Source organism: Mesocricetus auratus, unplaced genomic scaffold (genome assembly GCF_017639785.1).
Source record: "Mesocricetus auratus isolate SY011 unplaced genomic scaffold, BCM_Maur_2.0 Super-Scaffold_6730, whole genome shotgun sequence".
In the NCBI taxonomy this organism is placed as follows: Eukaryota; Metazoa; Chordata; class Mammalia; order Rodentia; family Cricetidae; genus Mesocricetus; species Mesocricetus auratus.
The window spans coordinates 42,103,479-42,122,877 of NW_024429184.1; the positions used below are offsets into that span (position 1 = coordinate 42,103,479).

The window sequence follows — 19,399 nt, forward strand, 5'->3', positions numbered from 1 at the left end:
TTGATGTCCAAAAAGGCTCCTGGCTATGTGTGGCTGCTAACCACATGGCATGGTTTGTGTGGGATTTTGATTCTTTTTTTTAAAGTAAGATAGCCACATAAACCTAGTCCTACTGTATAGGGTGTGAACTTAAAGGCTTTCTACCTAGCAGTATGGACATCATAGTTAATTTTTTTCCTGAAGTATTTAACATACTGACTGTATACCTTTCTTCACAGCTTATTTAACATCATATTACTGCAGACCAAATATTCTCAACTAAAAATCTTTTTTGTGGCTCTTACCTACCAGAGTCAAACGTTGACTTCAGAGTGATATTCAGAGGCCTCGTGCCACTCAAGCTCATAGAACTAATGTATGTGGGGAATATACGTTATACTGTGCCTCTTTATTGCTGGTTTAATCATCAGGGCATCACTGCAAATTTACCAATCCTTGGAGTCAAGTCAAATGTTATCTTTCTTGTATTTGGTAGCCAGCAGCTCCTCCTACCATTCCCAAGGGTAATTGTTATGTTACTAAGTTTGATCAGATGACTCTACAACTAGCCTTAAGTTTCTGGTGAAAGGAACTGTGTTTTATCTCTGCCATTCTTCAAATAAATGGTGCTAGTTAAATTCACTTTTGCCTAATGAATGCTAACACCAACATAATCCCCATTTTGTGGAAGTAAAGAACCAAACTAAGGACTGTCCCTTATATTCCTGTAAGCCAGTGTTTCTCACCCTTCCTAATACTGTGACCCTTTAACCATTTTTCATGTTGTGGTGACTTCCTCAACCATAAAATGATTTTGTTGCAGCCCAGTAGTGGTGGTGCATGTCTTTACTCCCAGCTCTTGGGAGGCAGATGCAGGTGAGTTTGAGACTAGTGTGATCTACAAAACAAGTTCCAGGATAGCTGGGGCTGTATACAGAGAAACCCTGTCTCAAAAAATTTTGTTGCTACTTTGTAACTGTAATTTTGTTGTTACAAATTGTAATGTAAATATTTGTGTTTTTTGATGGTATTAGGTGATCCCTGTGGAAGGGTCATTAATCCCCAAAGGGGTCATGACCCACAGGTTGAGTGCAAACTGCTGTTGTAAGCTTTCCAATGCTGCAGAATACAAATGGAATCAAGGGATACAATTTAGGATGTAAGAACTATATTTTAGGATCGTTGAAGAATAATTAAGTTAGCAGATTTAACATTGGTGATATACAGGTATAACATATGGGTGGTTCAAGGTCACCTAGTATTGAGAGGGAATATATTTTTATTTGAACACTGCAAACTTCTTTAGGAAAGCAAAGAAAAATAACATGAACTGATGGAACCAGATGCAGAGATCCACAGCCAAGCACCAGGCTGAGCTCCGAGAATCCAGTCGAAGAGAGGGAGGAGAGAATATATGGGCAAGAGAGGTCAAGATCATGAAAAGGGTATCTACAGAGACAGCTAAACCAAGCTTGTGGGAACACATGGACTCTGGACTGACAGCTGTGAAGCCTCTATGGGACTGAATTAGGCCCTCCATACCTGGGAGACAGTAGTGAAGTTTGAACTATCTGAGGGGCTGGGCAGCAGTACCAGGATCTATCCCTGGTGCATGAGCTAACTTGTTGGAGCCCATTCCTTATGGTGGGATGCCATGCCCAGCCTTAATGTGGGGCAGGGACAGGTTGGGGGAGGTTGGTCCTACCCAAACTTAATGTGGCAGATTTTGCTGACTCCCATGGGAGTCCTTACTCTTCGGGAAGAGTGGATGGGGAGGTGGGCTGGGTGGGGCGTGAGAGGACAGGAGGAGGAGTGAGAGGGAGAACTGTAGTTAGAATATAAAATCAAAGTTTAAAAATAATAAAAAAACAGAAAAATAACATGATATGGAACCCTTGAGAGAAACTTTAAACAAGTATTAAGATCGACCCTTTTGCTATAAAAACATATTTACAGAAAATTGAGTATATCGGCAATGTACAATATCTAGAGCAATCGCAAGGTCTGGATATACTCTCAAATGAAAGCAGAGAAATTATTTTTGAAGGAGAAATGGGCCAGAGAATACCATTCATGTGAGGAACAAGACAGTTTGTAATAAGTGCAAAAAGTTATCTGCTGTGCTGCTGAAATAAACCTAGAAGAATGACTATAAAGAAAAACAAGTTATGTCCCTCTGTATTTCTCTTGTTTCCAAGAAATCTAGGTTATATGTGCATATCATTATACTTCTCCTGGTCCAGAGTCATGGATGTTAGATGGTCTAAGGGTATGTTTCCATTCATTCCATGCTAAATGTTTACATTGTTCTTCATTTACAATAGCCCAAGGACCTTTGTATTATCTATGCCACCATAAGGGTTTTTCTAGGCATCTCTCAAGCTCCTCTGGCTTTAACACTGTGGAACCTTTCTTTCCTTCCCTCTCCCTCCCCCACTCCCTCCCTACCTGCCTCCCTCTCTTACACACCCCCCCACACCCTACATGTTATGGGATTGGTTGCATTATAGAATCTTAATGGCTACATAGACTTTTGCCTCCTTCATATCACTGGAAGATTATAATTAGCTTTGACACTGTAGACTATTTCTTACTCATAATCCTAGTACTTAGAATGGTGCTTGGCATAACGGGTGCTCACAAACCAGTTGCTGCTTGGATACCTTAGGAGGTAAGTGGCATAATTTTTATTTTGTCATGAAGATGTGTAAAGAAGTTAATTTATTCAGTACTATTACACTGGACCATGAAGGAAGTTCAAAAATATATCTACTATACAACCTTGAAACCTTTAGTTCTTCATCTGTTTCTTCTACACAACCTACTTAGCTAGCTGATTGAGAGCAGTGATAAATTATAAAGGGTGTAGAGTGACATCTAGGGCCTCTGGAATGAGAAAAACATTTTAAGGACCAAAGAACTTAACTTGAGGGTCAGTTCACAAGTCAGGAATGTTAGAAAAAGGAGACTGGTACTTGTAAAGGGGACTCGAGTTTTGCAGGAAAAGAACAGAGATCACTTGAACCTGCTATTCAACTCAGTGTGTTTTCTTGCATTAGAAATGGTGCAAGTCACCCATCCTCAGCACTAGCTGTAGCCTTGAGTACAGAGCATTAAGAACAGATTGTGATAGACTTTTAGACGTGACTCCCACCAGTGCTACTAAACTAGCTATCGGCCTCTGGGAAATTTCTTTACTGTGTTTCAGTTTTTCTTATCCTTAGAGTTGGTGGATTAATTAGCATAATTAAAATATACAGATCTGTTCAAAGAAATGATTAGACAAATATTTGCTATTTATAATTGTCATAAAATCTGATACTCTTTTAAAGATGAAAAGATGGAAAGGGCGAAGATTAAATGTGAGTGTGAGTACGTGAAGAGTGACAGTCATCTGCTAAAAGTATAGATGAAAAACCACAGGAGATCAGTTATTTAGGTTACCCATACAAACTAAAGTTCTCAAGCATTCCCACACTGACAGAACTGGGTTTCGATGTAGGCCTACCTCTAGATCTTCATCCTCATCGATCTTCTGTATATTTTGGTATGCACTAGTGAAGACCTCTAGAGCTTTGCCATGAAATAACATTTCAATTGTTATAAACTCAGAAAATATGTTCTGAAAAACACAAAGATTCGAATTGTAAAGTCATTTAAATTGTTTTTTATATATTTAAGAGTTTATCATAGAACTATAGAGTTTTATATTCTCCATTACTTAGTATTTTATGAAAGAACAACATGCCAGTTTTTATGCAGGACAAACCATAACTGAAATAAATATGTGAAGCCTTTTTTTCTTTTTCTTTTTTTTTTCTTTTTTTGTTTTTTATGAGACAGGGTTTCTCTGTATTGTTTTGGAGGCTGTTGGTCCAGCCTGGCCTCGAACTCACAGAGATCCGCCTGGCTCTGCCTCCCGAGTGCTGGGATTAAAGGCGTGCGCCACCACTGCCCGGCTTATGTGAAGCCTTTTTAATGGCAAAAATATTTACATTGTGAGAAGTATTGCCCTAATAACTATTCACTTCTTCCTTTTTTAAAAAAATATTTCTCTTTTTATATGATAATTGACATTTGGATGAAAAAAAGATGACTAAAATGTACGCGACTATATGTATACTCCAGTGCTGTATCCTATAAATATTCATATTAAAATTTTGAAGCATTTTTATTTAATTTTTTTCATTTTACATACTAACCTCAGTTCCTCCTCCCTCCCCTTCTCCTGCCCCCCCACTTCCTCCCTTCCCACCCCTATCCACTCTTCAGAGGGGGTAAGGCCTTCTTTGGGGAGTCAACAAAGTCTGGCATACCAAGTGAGGCAGGACTAAGCCCCTCCCCCTGTATCAAGGTTGAGCAAGGTATCCCTCCATAGGAAATAGGCTCCAAAAAAAGCAAGTAATACACCTGGATAAGTCCTGGTCCCACTTCCAGGGGCACCCCAACAGATGAAGCCCACAAAACTGCCATCCACATTCAGAGGACCTAGTTGGGTCCCATGCAGGTTCCCCAGCTGTCAGTCCAGAGTCCATGAGCTCCTACTAGCTCAGGTCAGCTGTCTCTGTGGTTTCCCCATCATGGTCTTGATGATCTCCTTGCTCATGATCCCTCCTCCCTCTCTCCAACTGAACTCCAGGAGCTCAGCCCAGAGCTTGGCTGTAGTTCGCTGCATCTGTTGAAGCATATTTTTTAAAACTATAGAAGACTGGCTTCTTTTTGAGATGAGACATGAAACTATGACCAACAATAATTTTTACTCTGTGATGTAGGTCATGGAGGACTATGTTGTACTTGTTATGTATAACCAAGTATCAGTGAATAGCACTACGTTTGATACCACTTGGAATTTCATACTGAGCATCTCCAGAGATACACAGGGCTACCTTATGAGCCTGGATGGCTTCTGACTAGGAATTAATTCCTTAATTGTCAATTTCCCTAAGTTAGGGTTAAAAAAAAACCCTACAGAACAATGATGACATTGTTTTACTATCTAAGGGCAGGGTCACATCAGTAAGAGTCCAGAAAAATGAAACATTTCAAACAAAGGGGTATACAAAAAGAATGAAATTTAACCCTGAGTTCAGACAATGTAAAAATAAGTACATCACAGACTTTACATGCATGTAAATGACAAAATTTAGAGGAAGTTGAGAGACATCACCACTTGATTTGGCAATGGATTCTTAGCTGTGACACTAAACAACAAGCAACGGAAGAAACTGAATAGATGTCACTAAAATTGAAAATGTGTTCACATAAATACCATCAAGAAAGCAGTTCAGTAAGCAACTTGTGTCCAGAATATGACAAAAACAATCTTTACAACCCAATAGTAATGATAACCCAATTGGAATATGGACAAAGACCTGAATGAGCATTTCTCCAAGTAGGTAGTAGTGTACACCTTTAAACCCTGCACTTTGGAGGCAGAGGCAGGTGGATCTCTGTCAGTTTGAGGTCAACCTGATCTATAGAGCAAGTTCTAAGACAGTCAGAGCCACAGAGAAACCCTATCTCCAAAACAAAACAGTTACTGAGGATTATCAAAACTACAGTGAGATGCACTTTACAGATACCAGTATGGCTACAATAAAAATTATAAAAAGTATTGAGGAGTCAAAAGAATTAGGAACCATCATACAATGCTAGGAAGGATGTACAATGACAAAACTGTCTTGGAACAGTCTGGCAATTCCTCAAATAGTTAAGCAGTTGCTACATGATCTAGTAATTTTGCTCCATATATATATATATATATATAATATATTTTTGCTACTTTGGAACAAATTCAAATAGTTAACAGTTACTGTATGATCCAGCAATTTCACTCCTACTTCATATGTATATATGTGTGTGTGCATATGGATATGTATATACATATATGTGAAATATATATGAAAATATATTTCTATACAAGAACACCAATAGGAATGCTTAAATTAAACATAGCCAAATGGTGGGAGCAATTAAAGTAGCCATTAACTGACTAATGAATAAACAAAATAGTATTGTATAATCAAATTTATTTGGCCAAAACCAATGAAAGAATAATGTATGCTACAACATGGATAAACTTACAAACACACTAAGTAATATAAAATACAAAAGCTGTTCCTTTCATGGTAGAATGTCCAGAATGGCTCTATCCATAGAGACAAACCCAACGGTGGTTTCTTAGGGCTGGTAAGCAGGCAGACAGGTAAAGTTAAAGCGTACAAAAATGTTCCAAAACTGGTGATGGTTGCAGATACCTTAAAAAGTAGTGAGTTGCACACTTTTGAGTTTTAACTACTCTTTCAGAGTAATGTTTTCTCCTGCTCCTTTCCCCCTGTAAACACCTGAGCCTTCTTTTCAAGAGGCACAGTAATGCAGACAAGGAGAGGAACTTGGACACACTGTGTAGCTCCTCCATCTGTTTCAGAGATCCCTGGAAATAGTCATTAAAGCTAGGAATTCTGCACTCACTTTCTTTGCCTAATTTTGTATTCAATATTGAGCAGGAAATTTATAAAACCTGTTGAGGTAGCGTGCATGTAGGTGGGAAACAAAAGCAAATCCAAAGATCACAGATTTCATGTGAAAAACATTTGCAGGTGCAAGAAAGGGTTAGCAGCTAAGTGGCGAACACTCTTCCTTCTCACTGTTCAGGTCAAGGCTAATTTTCTTAGAGTTATTAACCCTTAATTCTACAATGCTAGCAGCTGTAGACATCCATGCCTCCCAAATTCTCTCTACTTGGAAAAGATGTTACTTTAGAACATCCTCTTTGGGTACTCTAAGAAATAACCTGCTTTTACATTGCTAGTACAGTGTGGAGCCTGTGATTTACTTTAGAGGCCAAAGCTCTGAAATGTTTAGAAGCTATCCCCAGGAAATACTCAAATGCCTTGAATTAACTACATGTCAGATAATTATTTTATTGGCAATATAGCAAAATAACAGCTGTTATAGGAAAATTTGCAGTGAGTCAAAAAATCCTTAATTTTTAATAGCATATAAAATGACCATTAAGTAATATTTAAGATCTTTCAAAGACACCTAAAACACTGTCATAAAAGACGCACTGAAAAGTCAAATCTGTGGGTTTGTTACACAATAAAGGCAATTATAAGTAATTGGAACCAAACCAGTTTATCACTGTATACAATTTATGTTATTGTCCTATTTAGGGGTACTATTGCTGTGATGAAACACTATGACCAAAAGCAAGATGAGGAGGAAAGGGGTTTTTGGCTCATACTTCCAAATCATATCCATCACTAAAGGGAGTCAGGACAGGAACTCAAGGCAGGAGCTGAAGGCAGGAGCTGATGGGAGGAGTGCTACTTACTGGCTTGCTCATCATTACTTGCTCAGTCTGCTTTATTAATCTTTTTAAATCGTTGGAAATAATGTAGCTTAATTTTATGACATAGATATTAAGAGCATTCTACTATAATGGAAAACACATGTTTAAAGACACAACTGGGAGAAGACCCGCCCACACAGGAAAGACATCAGCCCCTCCAAGACCCAAACGCCAGCTAGTCCAGCTTCAGGAAAGACATCAGCCCCTCCAAGACCCCAACCCCAGCGAGTCCAGCTTCAGCATCCCCAGCTTCAGCTGTAGGAAGGAAGGAGACCAGTGGAGACGGAAAGACCCCACCAGCACCCACTGAAAGAAGAGATGGGAAGAAGACAGAATAAGAGATCACTCAGCAATAGAAACACCAACATGACCCCACCAGAATCCAGGGATCCAACACCAGCAAGAACCGAAAAGCACTACATAGACGAAGAAGAGGAGACAGACCTTAAAAATTATTTCATGAAGATGATGGAGACCCTCAAAGAGGAAACGAGGAAATCCCTTAAAGAAATAGAAGAAAAAACAAACAAAAAAATCCATGAAATGGGGGAAAAATTCAAGAAATAAACAAATCTCTCAAAGAATCTAAAGAGCACCAAGAAAGAACAACCAAAAAATGAAGGAAACAACTCAAACAGTTGAAGGATTGAAAGCTGAAATAGAAACGATAAAGAAAACACAGAATGAAGGGATGCTGGAAATAGAAAAGCTGGGTAAGCGATCAGGAACTACAGATGCAAGTATCACCAACAGAATACAAGAGATAGAAGAGAGAATCTCAGGTGTTGAAGACTCATTAGAGGATATAGAGTCGTCAACCAAAGAAAATCTCAAAACCAACAAATCCTTAACACAAAATATCCAGGAAATATGGGACACCGTGAAGAAGCCAAACCTGAGAATAATAGGTATAGAAGAAGGTGAAGAAATTCAACTTAAAGGTACAGAAAACATATTCAACAAAATCATAGAAGAAAACTTCCCTAACCTAAAGAAAGATATGCCTATGAAAGTACAAGAATCTTACAGAACACCAAATAGGCTCGACCAGAAAAAGAAGTCACCTCGCCATATAATAATCAAAACATCAAACCTACAGAGTAAAGAGAAAATATTAAGAGCAGCTAAAGAAAAAGGCCAAGTAACATACAAAGGCAGACCTATCCGAATTACACCTGACTTCTCAATGGAAACGATGAAAGCCAGAAGATCCTGGACAGATGTCCTACAAACGCTAAGGGAACAAGGATGCCAGCCCAGACTACTATATCCAGCAAAGCTCTCAATTACCATAGATGGAGAAAACAAAATATTCCATGACAAAGCCAGATTTAAACAATACGTATCCATGAATCCAGCTCTACAGAAAATGCTAGAAGGAAAACCTAGAGCCAAGGAAGATAACTACATTCACAAAGACACAGGCAATATATAATGACACTTTACAAAACACCAAAAGAAAAAGGGAGGAGAAACTACACAAAATAACTTCACTAACAATAAATCAAGCACAAGCAAGGATCACCAATCAATGGTCATTAATATCCCTCAATGTCAACGGCCTTAACTTGCCTATAAAAAGACACAGACTAGCAGAATGGATACGAAGACAGAACCCTTCCTTCTGCTGCATACAAGAAACACATCTCAACATCAAAGACAGACGTTATCTCAGAGTAAAGGGTTGGGAAAAGATCTTCCAATCAAACGGTCCCAAGAAACAAGCGGGTGTAGCAATCCTAATATCTAACAAATTAGACTTCAAATTAAAATCAATCAAAAGAGATGAAGAAGGACACTTCATATTCATCAAAGGAAAAATACATCAAGACGAAGTCTCAATTTTAAACATCTACGCCCCAAATACAAAGGCACCTACATTCGTGAAAGAAACATTACTAAAGCTCAAAATGCACATAAAATCTCACACACTAATAGTAGGAGACTTCAACACTCCGCTCTCACCGCTAGACAGGACCTCCAGACAGAAACTTAACAAAGAAACAAAAGAACTAATAGAAGTTATGACCCAACTGGGTTTAACAGACATCTATAGAACATTCCACCCAAATACAAAGGGATATACCTTCTTCTCGGCACCACATGGAACCTTCTCTAAAATTGACCACATAATAGGAAACATAGCAAATCTCCACAGATACAAAAAAATTGGAATAACCCCCTGTATCTTACCAGACCACCATGCATTAACATTAGAATTCAACAGTAACACAAATCACAGAAACCCTACAAACTCATGGAGATTGAACAATGCACAATTGCACCATCCCTGGGTAAAGGAACAAATAAAAAAAGAAATTAAAGACTTCCTCGACTTCAATGAGAATGAAGACACAACATACACAAACTTATGGGACACTTTGAAAGCAGTGCTGAGAGGAAAGTTTATAGCACTAAGTGCCCACATGAAAAAACTGGAGAACAGTCATACTAGAGAATTAATAGCACAGCTGAATGTTCTAGAACAAAAAGAAGCAAACTCTCCCAGCAGGAGCAGACGCCAGGAAATAATCAAATTGAGGGCTGAAATCAATCAAGTAGAAACCAGACAAACACTGAAAAGAATCAATGAAACAAAGAGTTGGTTCTTTGAGAAAATCAACAAAATAGATAATTCTGTCCAAACTAACCATAAGACAGAGGGAGAGTATGCTAATTAACAAAATCAGGGATGAAAAAGGGGACATAACAACAGACTCAGAGGAAATCCAGAGAATCATCAGGGCATACTTTGAAAATCTGTACTCCACAAAATTTGAAAATTTAAAGGAAATGGACAATTTCCTGGATAGATATCACTTGCCAAAACTAAATCAAGAACAGATAAACAATCTAAACAGACCTATAACCCCTAATGAAATAGAAGCAGTCATCAAAAGTCTCCCAAATAAAAAAGCCCAGGCCCAGATGGCTTCAGTGCAGAATTCTACCAGAAATTCAAAGAAGAGCTAATTCCAATACTCCTCAAAGTATTCCACACAATAGAAGCAGGAGGCTCACTGCCAAACTCTTTCTACGAGGCTACAATTACCTTGATACCCAAGCCACACAAAGACACAACTAAGAAAGAGAACTATAGACCAATTTCCCTCATGAACATTGATGCAAAAATACTCAATAAAATACTCGCAAACCGGATTCAAGAACACATCAGAAAAATCATCCACCATGATCAAGTAGGCTTCATCCCAGGAATGCAGGGATGGTTCAACATTAGAAAATCTATCAATGTAATCCACCATATTAACAATCTGCGAAAGAAAAACCACATGATCATCTCACTAGATGCTGAAAAAGCCTTTGACAAAATCCAGCACCCCTTCATGATAAAGGTCCTAGAGAGATCAGGGATAACAGGAATGTACCTGAATATAATAAAAGCAATATACAGTAAACCAACAGCTAACATCAAACTAAATGGAGAGAAACTCAAAGCAATTCCTCTAAAATCAGGAACAAGACAAGGCTGTCCACTCTCTCCATATCTCTTCAATATTGTACTTGAAGTTCTAGCTACAGCAATAAGACAACAAAAGGAGATAAAGGGGATACAAATAGGAAAGAAGAAGTCAAACTTTCACTATTTGCAGATGATATGATAGTTTACATAAGTGACCCAAAAACTCCGCAAGGTTACTCCTAGAGCTGATAAACACCTTCAGCAATGTGGCAGGATACAAGGCAAACTCAAAAAAATCAGTGGCTCTATTATATACAGATGATGAAGTGACTGAGAAAGAAATCAGAGAAACGTCACCCTTTACAATAGCCAAAAACAGCATCAAATATTTGGGGATAATGTTAACCAAGGAAATTAAAGACCTGTATATCAAGAACTTTGTGTCTTTAAAGAAAGAAATCAAAGAAGATACCAGAAAATGGAAAGATCTCCCATGCTCTTGGATTGGTAGGATCAACATAATAAAAATGGCAATCTTGCCAAAAGCAGTCTACAGATTCAATGCAATCCCTATCAAAATTCCATCACAATTCTTCAAGGACCTGGAAAGAACATTAATCAACTTTATATGGAAAAACAAAAGGCCCAGGATAGCTAAAACATCCCTATACAATAAAGGAACTTCAGGAGGCATCACCATACCTGACTTCAAGCTCTATTATAGAGCTATAGTCCTGAAAACAGCTTGGTATTGGCACAAAAATAGGCAGGTAGACCAATGGAACCGAATTGAAAGCTCTAATTTTAACCCACACACCTATGAACACTTGATTTTTGACAAAGAAGCTAAAACTGTACAATGGAAAAAAGAAAGCATCTTCAACAAATGGTGCTGGCATAACTGGGTACTGGTATGCAGAAGACTGCAGATAGATCCATGTTTATCGCCTTGTACAAAACTTAAGTCCAAATGGATCAAAGATCTCAACATACATCCAGCCACACTGAAACTTTTAGAAGAGAAAGTGGGAGATACTCTTCAACGAGTTGGTACAGGAGACCACTTCCTAAACATAACACCAGTGGCACAGGCACTGAGATCGACAATTAACAAATGGGACCTTCTGAAACTAAAAAGCTTCTGTAAGGCAAAGGACACAGTCAAAAAGACAAAAAGGCAGGCCACAGAATGGGAAAAGATATTCACTAACCCTACATCTGACAGAGGGCTAATCTCCAAAATTTACAAAGAACTCAAGAAACAAGTCTCCAAAACACCAAAGGATCCAATTAAAAGGTGGGGTACAGATCTAAATAGAGAATTCTCAGTAGAGGAGGCTAAAATGGCCAAGAGACACTTAAGAAAGTGCTCAACATCCTTAGCCATCAGGGAAATGCAAATCAAAACAACTCTGAGATACCATCTTACTCCTGTCAGAATGGCTAAAATCAAAAACAACGAAGACAATTTATGCTGGAGAGGATGTGGAGAGAGAGGGACACTCCTCCACTGCTGGTGGGAGTGCTGACTCATACAGCCTCTTTGGAAATCAGTATGGAGATTCCTCAGGAAAATGGGAATTAATCTACCACAAGACCCAGCAATTCCACTCTTAGGCATATATCCAAAGGAGGCAAGTTCATACAACAAGGGCATCTGCTCCACTATGTTCATAGCAGCATTATTTGTAATAGCCAGAACCTGGAAGCAACCTAGATGCCCCTCAACTGAAGAGTGGATAGAGAAAATGTGGTACATTTACACAATGGAGTATTACTCAGCAGAAAAAAATAATGGAATCTTGAAATTCGCAGGGAAATGGATAGCACTGGAAGAAACCATCCTGAGTGAGGTAACCCAGTCGCAAAAAGACAAACATGGTATGTACTCACTCATATATGGATTTTAGACATGGATCAGGATAGTGCCAGTTTGCACTTCCACTGATAGAGAGTCTGGGAAACAGGAAAGAACCTAAAAGATATGCATATATGCATAGTACCCAAGAGAAGAGGATGGAGACAAGATCCTCTGAATGGATGGGGAACAAGGAGAGGAGTGGGGGGGGAGTGGGACCTGGGAAGAAGAGAGGGGGTGAAAAGGAAGAGAGTTGGTCATGGGGGAAAAGGAAGTTGAGGGAGTGGGGTTAGAATAGGGGGAAGAGGGAATCATAGGATCGAATACAGATCAGGCACCAGAGCGACCTCAAGTGATCTAAAGGCATAACACCAATTGGCAAGCTAAGCAATAGTGGAGAGACCACCTCGAATGCCCATTCCTGATAATGAACTTGATGTCTATAACCATCAGGGAGCCTTCATCCTGTGACTGATGGAAGCAGAGGCAAACACACAATTAATCACTGAACTGAACCCAAGGAACCCAGTGACAGAGAGAGAGGAGTGATGAGCAAATCGGCAAAGAATGGGGTGGCAAAACCAGCAGAGACAGCTGATCTGAACAGGGGAGAGCTCTTGGATCCCAGACTGACAGTGAGGAGGCCAGTATGGGACTGATCTGGACCCCCCAAATGTGAGTGTCCGCGAGAAGGCCTGGGCAACCTATGGGGCCCTGAGCTGTGGATCAGTGTCTATCCCTGATATACAAACAGTCTTCGTGTGCCTATAGCACAAAGAGGGATGCTCTCTCAGCCTGGACTCTTAGGGGAGTGCCTGGACCCTACCCAGAGTAAAATGACAGACTCTTATATCCCGTATGTGGAAGGATTTGGCAATAGGTTGGAAGGATGGGGGGAAAGGGGTGTGGGGGAGGAGGGGAGGGAGAGGGAACTGGGATTGACATGTAAAACAAGCTATTTAAAATAAAAAAAAAAAAAAAAGACACAACTGGTTTAAAGTTAATATTTTTGGTTGGAGTACCTTGAATAAGTTACTATGTGTATTTGTTTATTTTTTAAAGTCCCGTTGGTGTAAATGAAATACTTTGTGTAAGGCACAAGAATGGTATCTGATACATAAATATACATGTATTACCTTTTGTTAAGAATACAGCCCCTTGATTCTGGCACCCAGCTCCAGCAGAAGACTTCTGCTTTATTGGAGGCCAAGCTGGCACTAGGGACTGCAGGTAAGATACTGTCAACTGCTAACACCCGTTTAAGCCCATATAACAGCACCCAATAGCACCCCTTCCCCTGGGCTCCATATCTTTCTACTTTACTGGAGACCACAACATATTAGGAACCCCAGAGGCCATACAGGTACCTGGAACCCCAGAAATGACATTGGCACTCACAACTTCTTAAGTTATGCAGGTTGTAAAATCCTCAGTGGAGACACTCTACTGGATCTGAAGACTTACTGGTCACCAGAACCCTGGGCCACTCAAGCGGGAAGACCAGAGAAGAAACAGAAACCAAGAGGAAAAAACCATCCAACTAACCAAAGATAAACTCAGAAATCAGCACCTAAACCCATAATAACTCCAAACCCAGATGAGTAGAGGCCATTATAAGAACACAACCAACAAGAGCCAGGGCTATATGGTACCACCAGGACCCAGCTATCCAACTATAGCAACCCTGGAAGTTCCAATACAGCTGAAGCACAAGAAAATGATCCTAACCCCAATGTCATGAAGACAACAGAGGTCCTTAAATGGATAAATCCCTTAAAGAAATCCAGGAAAATACAAACAGGTGAAGGAAATGAATAAAACTGTTCAATTCCTGAAAATGGAAATAGAAGCAATAAAGAAAACAAACTCAGAGAATCCTGGGGATGGAAAATCTAGGTAAGTGAACAGGAACCACAGGTGCAAGTCAAGCATCACAAGCAGAACACAAGAGATAGAATCTCTGGCATGGAAGATATGACAGAAGAAATTGATAGATCTAAAGTTCCTGACACACAATGTCCAGGAAATCTGGGACATTATATAAAGAGCAAATATAAGAATAATAGGAATAGAAGAAAGCTCAAAAGCCTAGGAAATATTTTCAACAAAATCACAGAAAATTTCCCTAATGTAAAGAAGGAGATGCCTATAAATATATAAGAAGCTTACAGAACACCAAATAGATTGGACCAGAAAAGACCACATATTAAAGCACTACAATTAAAGAGCAAAGAAAGAATACTAAAAACTACAAAGGAAAAAGGCCAAGATACATATAAAGGCAGACCTATTAGAATTACACCCAACTTCTCAATGGATATACTAAAAGCCAGAAGGGCCTGGATGGATGTCCTGCAGACTCTAAGAGATCACAAATGCCACCTCAGACTGCTATACCCAGCAAAACTTTTAGTCACCATAGATGGAGAAACCAAAATATTCCATGACAAAACCAGATCTAAATATCTATCTACAAATACAGGCCCACAGAAGGTACTAGAAGGCAAACTCCAACCCAAGGAGGTTAATTACATTCAAGATCATAGGAAATAAATAATTTCACACTAGCAAAACCAGAAGAAGTGAAGTGCTTGCACACACATACATACACCACTACCAACATCATCAAAATAACAGGAATTAGCAATCATTGATCATTAATATCCCTCAATATCAATGAACTCAATCCCCCAATTTAAAAAAACAAAACAAAACAAGCCACAGGCTAACATAATGGATTGAACAAACAGGATCCATCATTTTGCTGCATACAAGAAATACACCTCAACATTAAAGATAGCCATCATCTCAGAGTAAAGGGTTAGAAAAAGATTTTCCAAGCAAATGGACCCAAGAAGCAAGCTGGTATAGCTATTTATTATCTATTAAAATAGACTTCAAACTAAAAATAAAAGAAATAGGGAAGGATATTTCATACTCACCAAAGGAAAATTCACCAAGATGTTTCAGTTCTGAGCATCTATGTGCCAAATGCAAGGGTCATATTTGTAAAAGAAACATTACTAAAGCTTAAATTACACATCAACCTTCATATACTAATTTTGGGACACTTCAATACTTCATTCTCACCAACAGACAGGTTATCCAGACAGACAAAAGAAATACTGAAACTAACAGACATGACTCAAATGAACTTAATAGATATCTATACAACATTTCACCCAAACAAAAGATTACATTGCCTTCTCAGCGCCTCATGGAACCTTCCCCAAAACTGACCATACACTCGGTCACAAGATAATTGAAATAACCTCCTATATCTTACCAGATCATAATGGGTTAAAGCTAGATTTCAACAACAACAGAAAGCCTACAAACTCAATGAAACTGGACAACTCTCTATTGAATCACCACTGAGTCAAAGAAGAAATAAAGAAACTAAAGACTTCCTAGGATTCAATGAAAATTAATGTGCAACAAACCCAAATCTATGGGACACAATGAAAGCGGTGCTAAGAGGAAAGTTCGTAGCACTAAGTGCCTTCATAAAGAAATCAGAGAGATCTCATACTATAAACTTAAAATATACCTGAAAGCTCTAGAACAAAAGGAAACAAATACTCTCAAATGATTAGATGACAGGGAATAACTAAACTCAGGGATGAAATTAATAAAATAGAAACAAAGGGAACAATACAAATATCAATGAAACAAGGAGTTGGTACTTTTGAGAAAATCAACATAGACAAATATTATCCAAACTAAAGGGCAGAGAGAATACCCAATTAAAAAATTATAAAAAAAATCAGAAATGAAAAGGGTGACATAACAACAAACACCAAGGAAATCCAAAGAATCATTAGGTCTTACTTCAAAAACCTGTATTCCACAAAATTGGAAAATATAAAAGAAATGGACAGTTTTCTCTAAAAATATTACTTACCAAAGTTAAATTAATATCAGATCATATAAAAAGACCTAAAACTCCTAGTAAAATAGAAGCAGTCACCAAAAGTCTTCCAATCAAAAACCCCAGGGCCAGAGGTTTCAGCATAAAATTCTACCAAACCTTCAAAGAGCTAATACCAATACTCCTCAAATTATTCCAGAAAACAGAAACAGAAGGAACATTGCCAAATTCATTTCATGAGGCTACAGTCACCCTGATATCCAAACCACACAAAGACTGAACAAAGAAAGAGAATTATAGATCAATTTCCCTCATGAACATTGATGCAAAAATACTAAATAAAATACTCACAAACCAAATCCAAGAACACATCAAAAAGATCATCCACTATGACCAAGTAGGCTTCATCCCAGAGATGCAGGGATGGTTCAAGATATGAAAATCTATCAATGTAATCCGCCATATACATAAACTGGAAAAAAAAAGCACACGATCATCTCATTAAATGCTGAAAAAGTCTTTGACAAAATCCAATACCTGGTTCATGATAAAAGTATTGGAGAGCTCAATGATACAAGTGACATACCTAAGCATAATAAAAGCAATATAGAGCAGGCTGACTGCAAACATCAAACTAAATGGAGATAAATTCAAAGCAATTCCACTAAAATCAGAAACAACACAGGTTGTCCACCCTCTCCCTATCTCTTCAATATGGTACTCAAAGTTCTAGCTAGAGCAATAAGACAACAAAAGGAGATCAAGGGGATACAAATTGGAAAGGAAGAAGCCAAGATATTGATATTAGCAAATGATACATAAGGGACCCCAAAGATTCTACCTGAGAACTCCTACAGATGATAAACACCTTCAGCAGGAGGCTGGATACAAAATTAACTAAAAAAAAATCAGTAGCCCTCCCATATACAAACAATAAAGAGAAAGAAATCAGGCAAACAACACCCTTCACAACAGCTACAAATAATATATCTTGGTGTAACTCTAACCAAGCAAGACCTATATGACAAGAACTTCAAGTCTTAGAAGAAAGAAATTGAAGAGGATATAAGAAGATGAAAAGATCTCCCATGCTCTTGGAAGGTAGGATTAACACAGGAAAAACGATCATCTTATCAAAAGCAATCTACAGATTCAATGCAATACCCATAACAATTCCAACACAATTCTTTAAAGACCTTGAAAGAACAATACTCAGCTTCATATGGAAAAACAAAAATATAGGATAGCCAAAACAATCCTGTACAATAAAGGAACTTCTGGAGGCATCACCATCACTGACTTCAAGTTCTGCTATAGAGTCATAGTAATAAAAGCTGCATGGTATTGGTATAAAACAGAAAGGTTGATCAATGGAGTCAAATTGAAAACCCAGACATAAATACACGCATCTATGGACACCTGATATTTTTTTTATAAAGAAGCCAGAAATATAAAAAGGAAGCATCTTGAGCAAATGGTACTGGATGTTGGCATGTAGAAGAATCAAATAGATACATATCTATTGCCCCTCACAAAATTCAAGTCCAAGTGGATCAAAGACTTCAATATAAAACCAGACACACTAAACCTGATAGAAGAGAAAGTGGGGAATAGCCTTGAATGCATTGGCACAGGAGACAACTTCCAGAACAGAACACCAATAGCACAGACACTAAGACTGACAGTAAATGGGACCTCATGAAACTGAACATGTTCCATAAGACAAAGGATACCATCTAATGGACAAAACAGCAGTCTATATAGTGGGAAAAGATCTTCAACCCCACATCTAACAGAGGGCTGATCTAAAAAATATACAAAGAACTCAAGAAACTAGACATCACCAAACCAAATAACCCAATTTAAAAATGGGGTACAGATCTAAACAGAGAATTTTCAACAGAGGAATCTCAAATGGCCAACAAACACTTAAAGAAATATTCAGCATTCTTAGTGATCAGAGAAATGCAAATTAAAACTACTTTGAGATTCCATCTCACACCTGTCATAATGGCTAAGATCATTAACATAAGTAACAGCTCATGTTTTCGAGGATGTGGAGTAGGGAAACTCCTCCAATGCTGGTGGGAGTGAAAACTTGTACAGCCACTTTGTAAATCAATATGGCAGTTTCTCAGAGAATTAGTAATTGATCTACATCAGGACCCAGCTATCCCACTCCTAGGCATATACCCAAAGGACATTGCACCATATCACAATGACAATTGCTAAACTATGTTCATAGAGTAATGTAGCCCAGACCTAGAAAGACAAACATGGTATGTACTTACCTACAGGTGTACGTTAACAATAAAGTAAAGGACAACCCTGCAACAATCCATAGACTTGGAGAAGCTATGTAATAAGCCAGGCTCAAGGCAGAAGCATAAAGCTCACCATGAGGGGGAAATAGAGTAAATATTGCAAGTGGCTTGAGGGAGGGGTCTCAACGGGGTGTGGGGATAGGAACAGGAAGGAAGGAACAGGTGGGGGAGGATAGAGGGAAAGAGTAACAGGAGAGACAACTGGAATGGGGAGACATCACTGGGAAAAGCTAGAAACCTAGTGCAATGGAAACTCCCAGAAATCTATGGGGGTAACTTGTAGCAATGGGTGATAAGGAGTCTGAACCAGCCTTTCCTATGACCAGGCAAGACTTCCAGTGGAGAGTTTGCGATACCAACCCAGTCACATAGCCATCGACCTACAGTCTGTCCTGCCCATGGGATGTGCTAGGGTAAGGGTGGTGCAGAGATTGTAGGAGTGGGTAGCCAATGACTGGCCTAGTTTTAGAACCCTGCCATGAGAGTGAGCCCATCCATGACACTGCCTGGAGGGCCAGGACCCAGAGGCTTGATAGCCCAGAGACCTAGGATAGAACCAAAGACAACTGGACAAAAAAAAAAGTCAATGAAA

General features: G+C 38.8%; 1 protein-coding gene across 4 annotated transcripts in view; it reads right to left on the reverse strand.

Annotated features, from left to right (window-relative positions):
* Positions 1–19,399, reverse strand: part of Cibar1 (CBY1 interacting BAR domain containing 1) — a 30,029-nt gene that overhangs the window by 3,278 nt on the left and 7,352 nt on the right. For 3 of the 4 annotated variants that reach the window (XM_005066190.3, XM_013110471.3, XM_013110470.3), the window contains one exon: positions 3,488–3,601. In XM_005066190.3, coding sequence (XP_005066247.2) covers positions 3,488–3,601 — 114 coding nt within the window. Of the gene's footprint in view, positions 1–3,487; positions 3,602–6,044; positions 6,237–19,399 lie in introns of those variants that run through there. The other variant, XM_040741099.1, reaches the window with a different exon arrangement.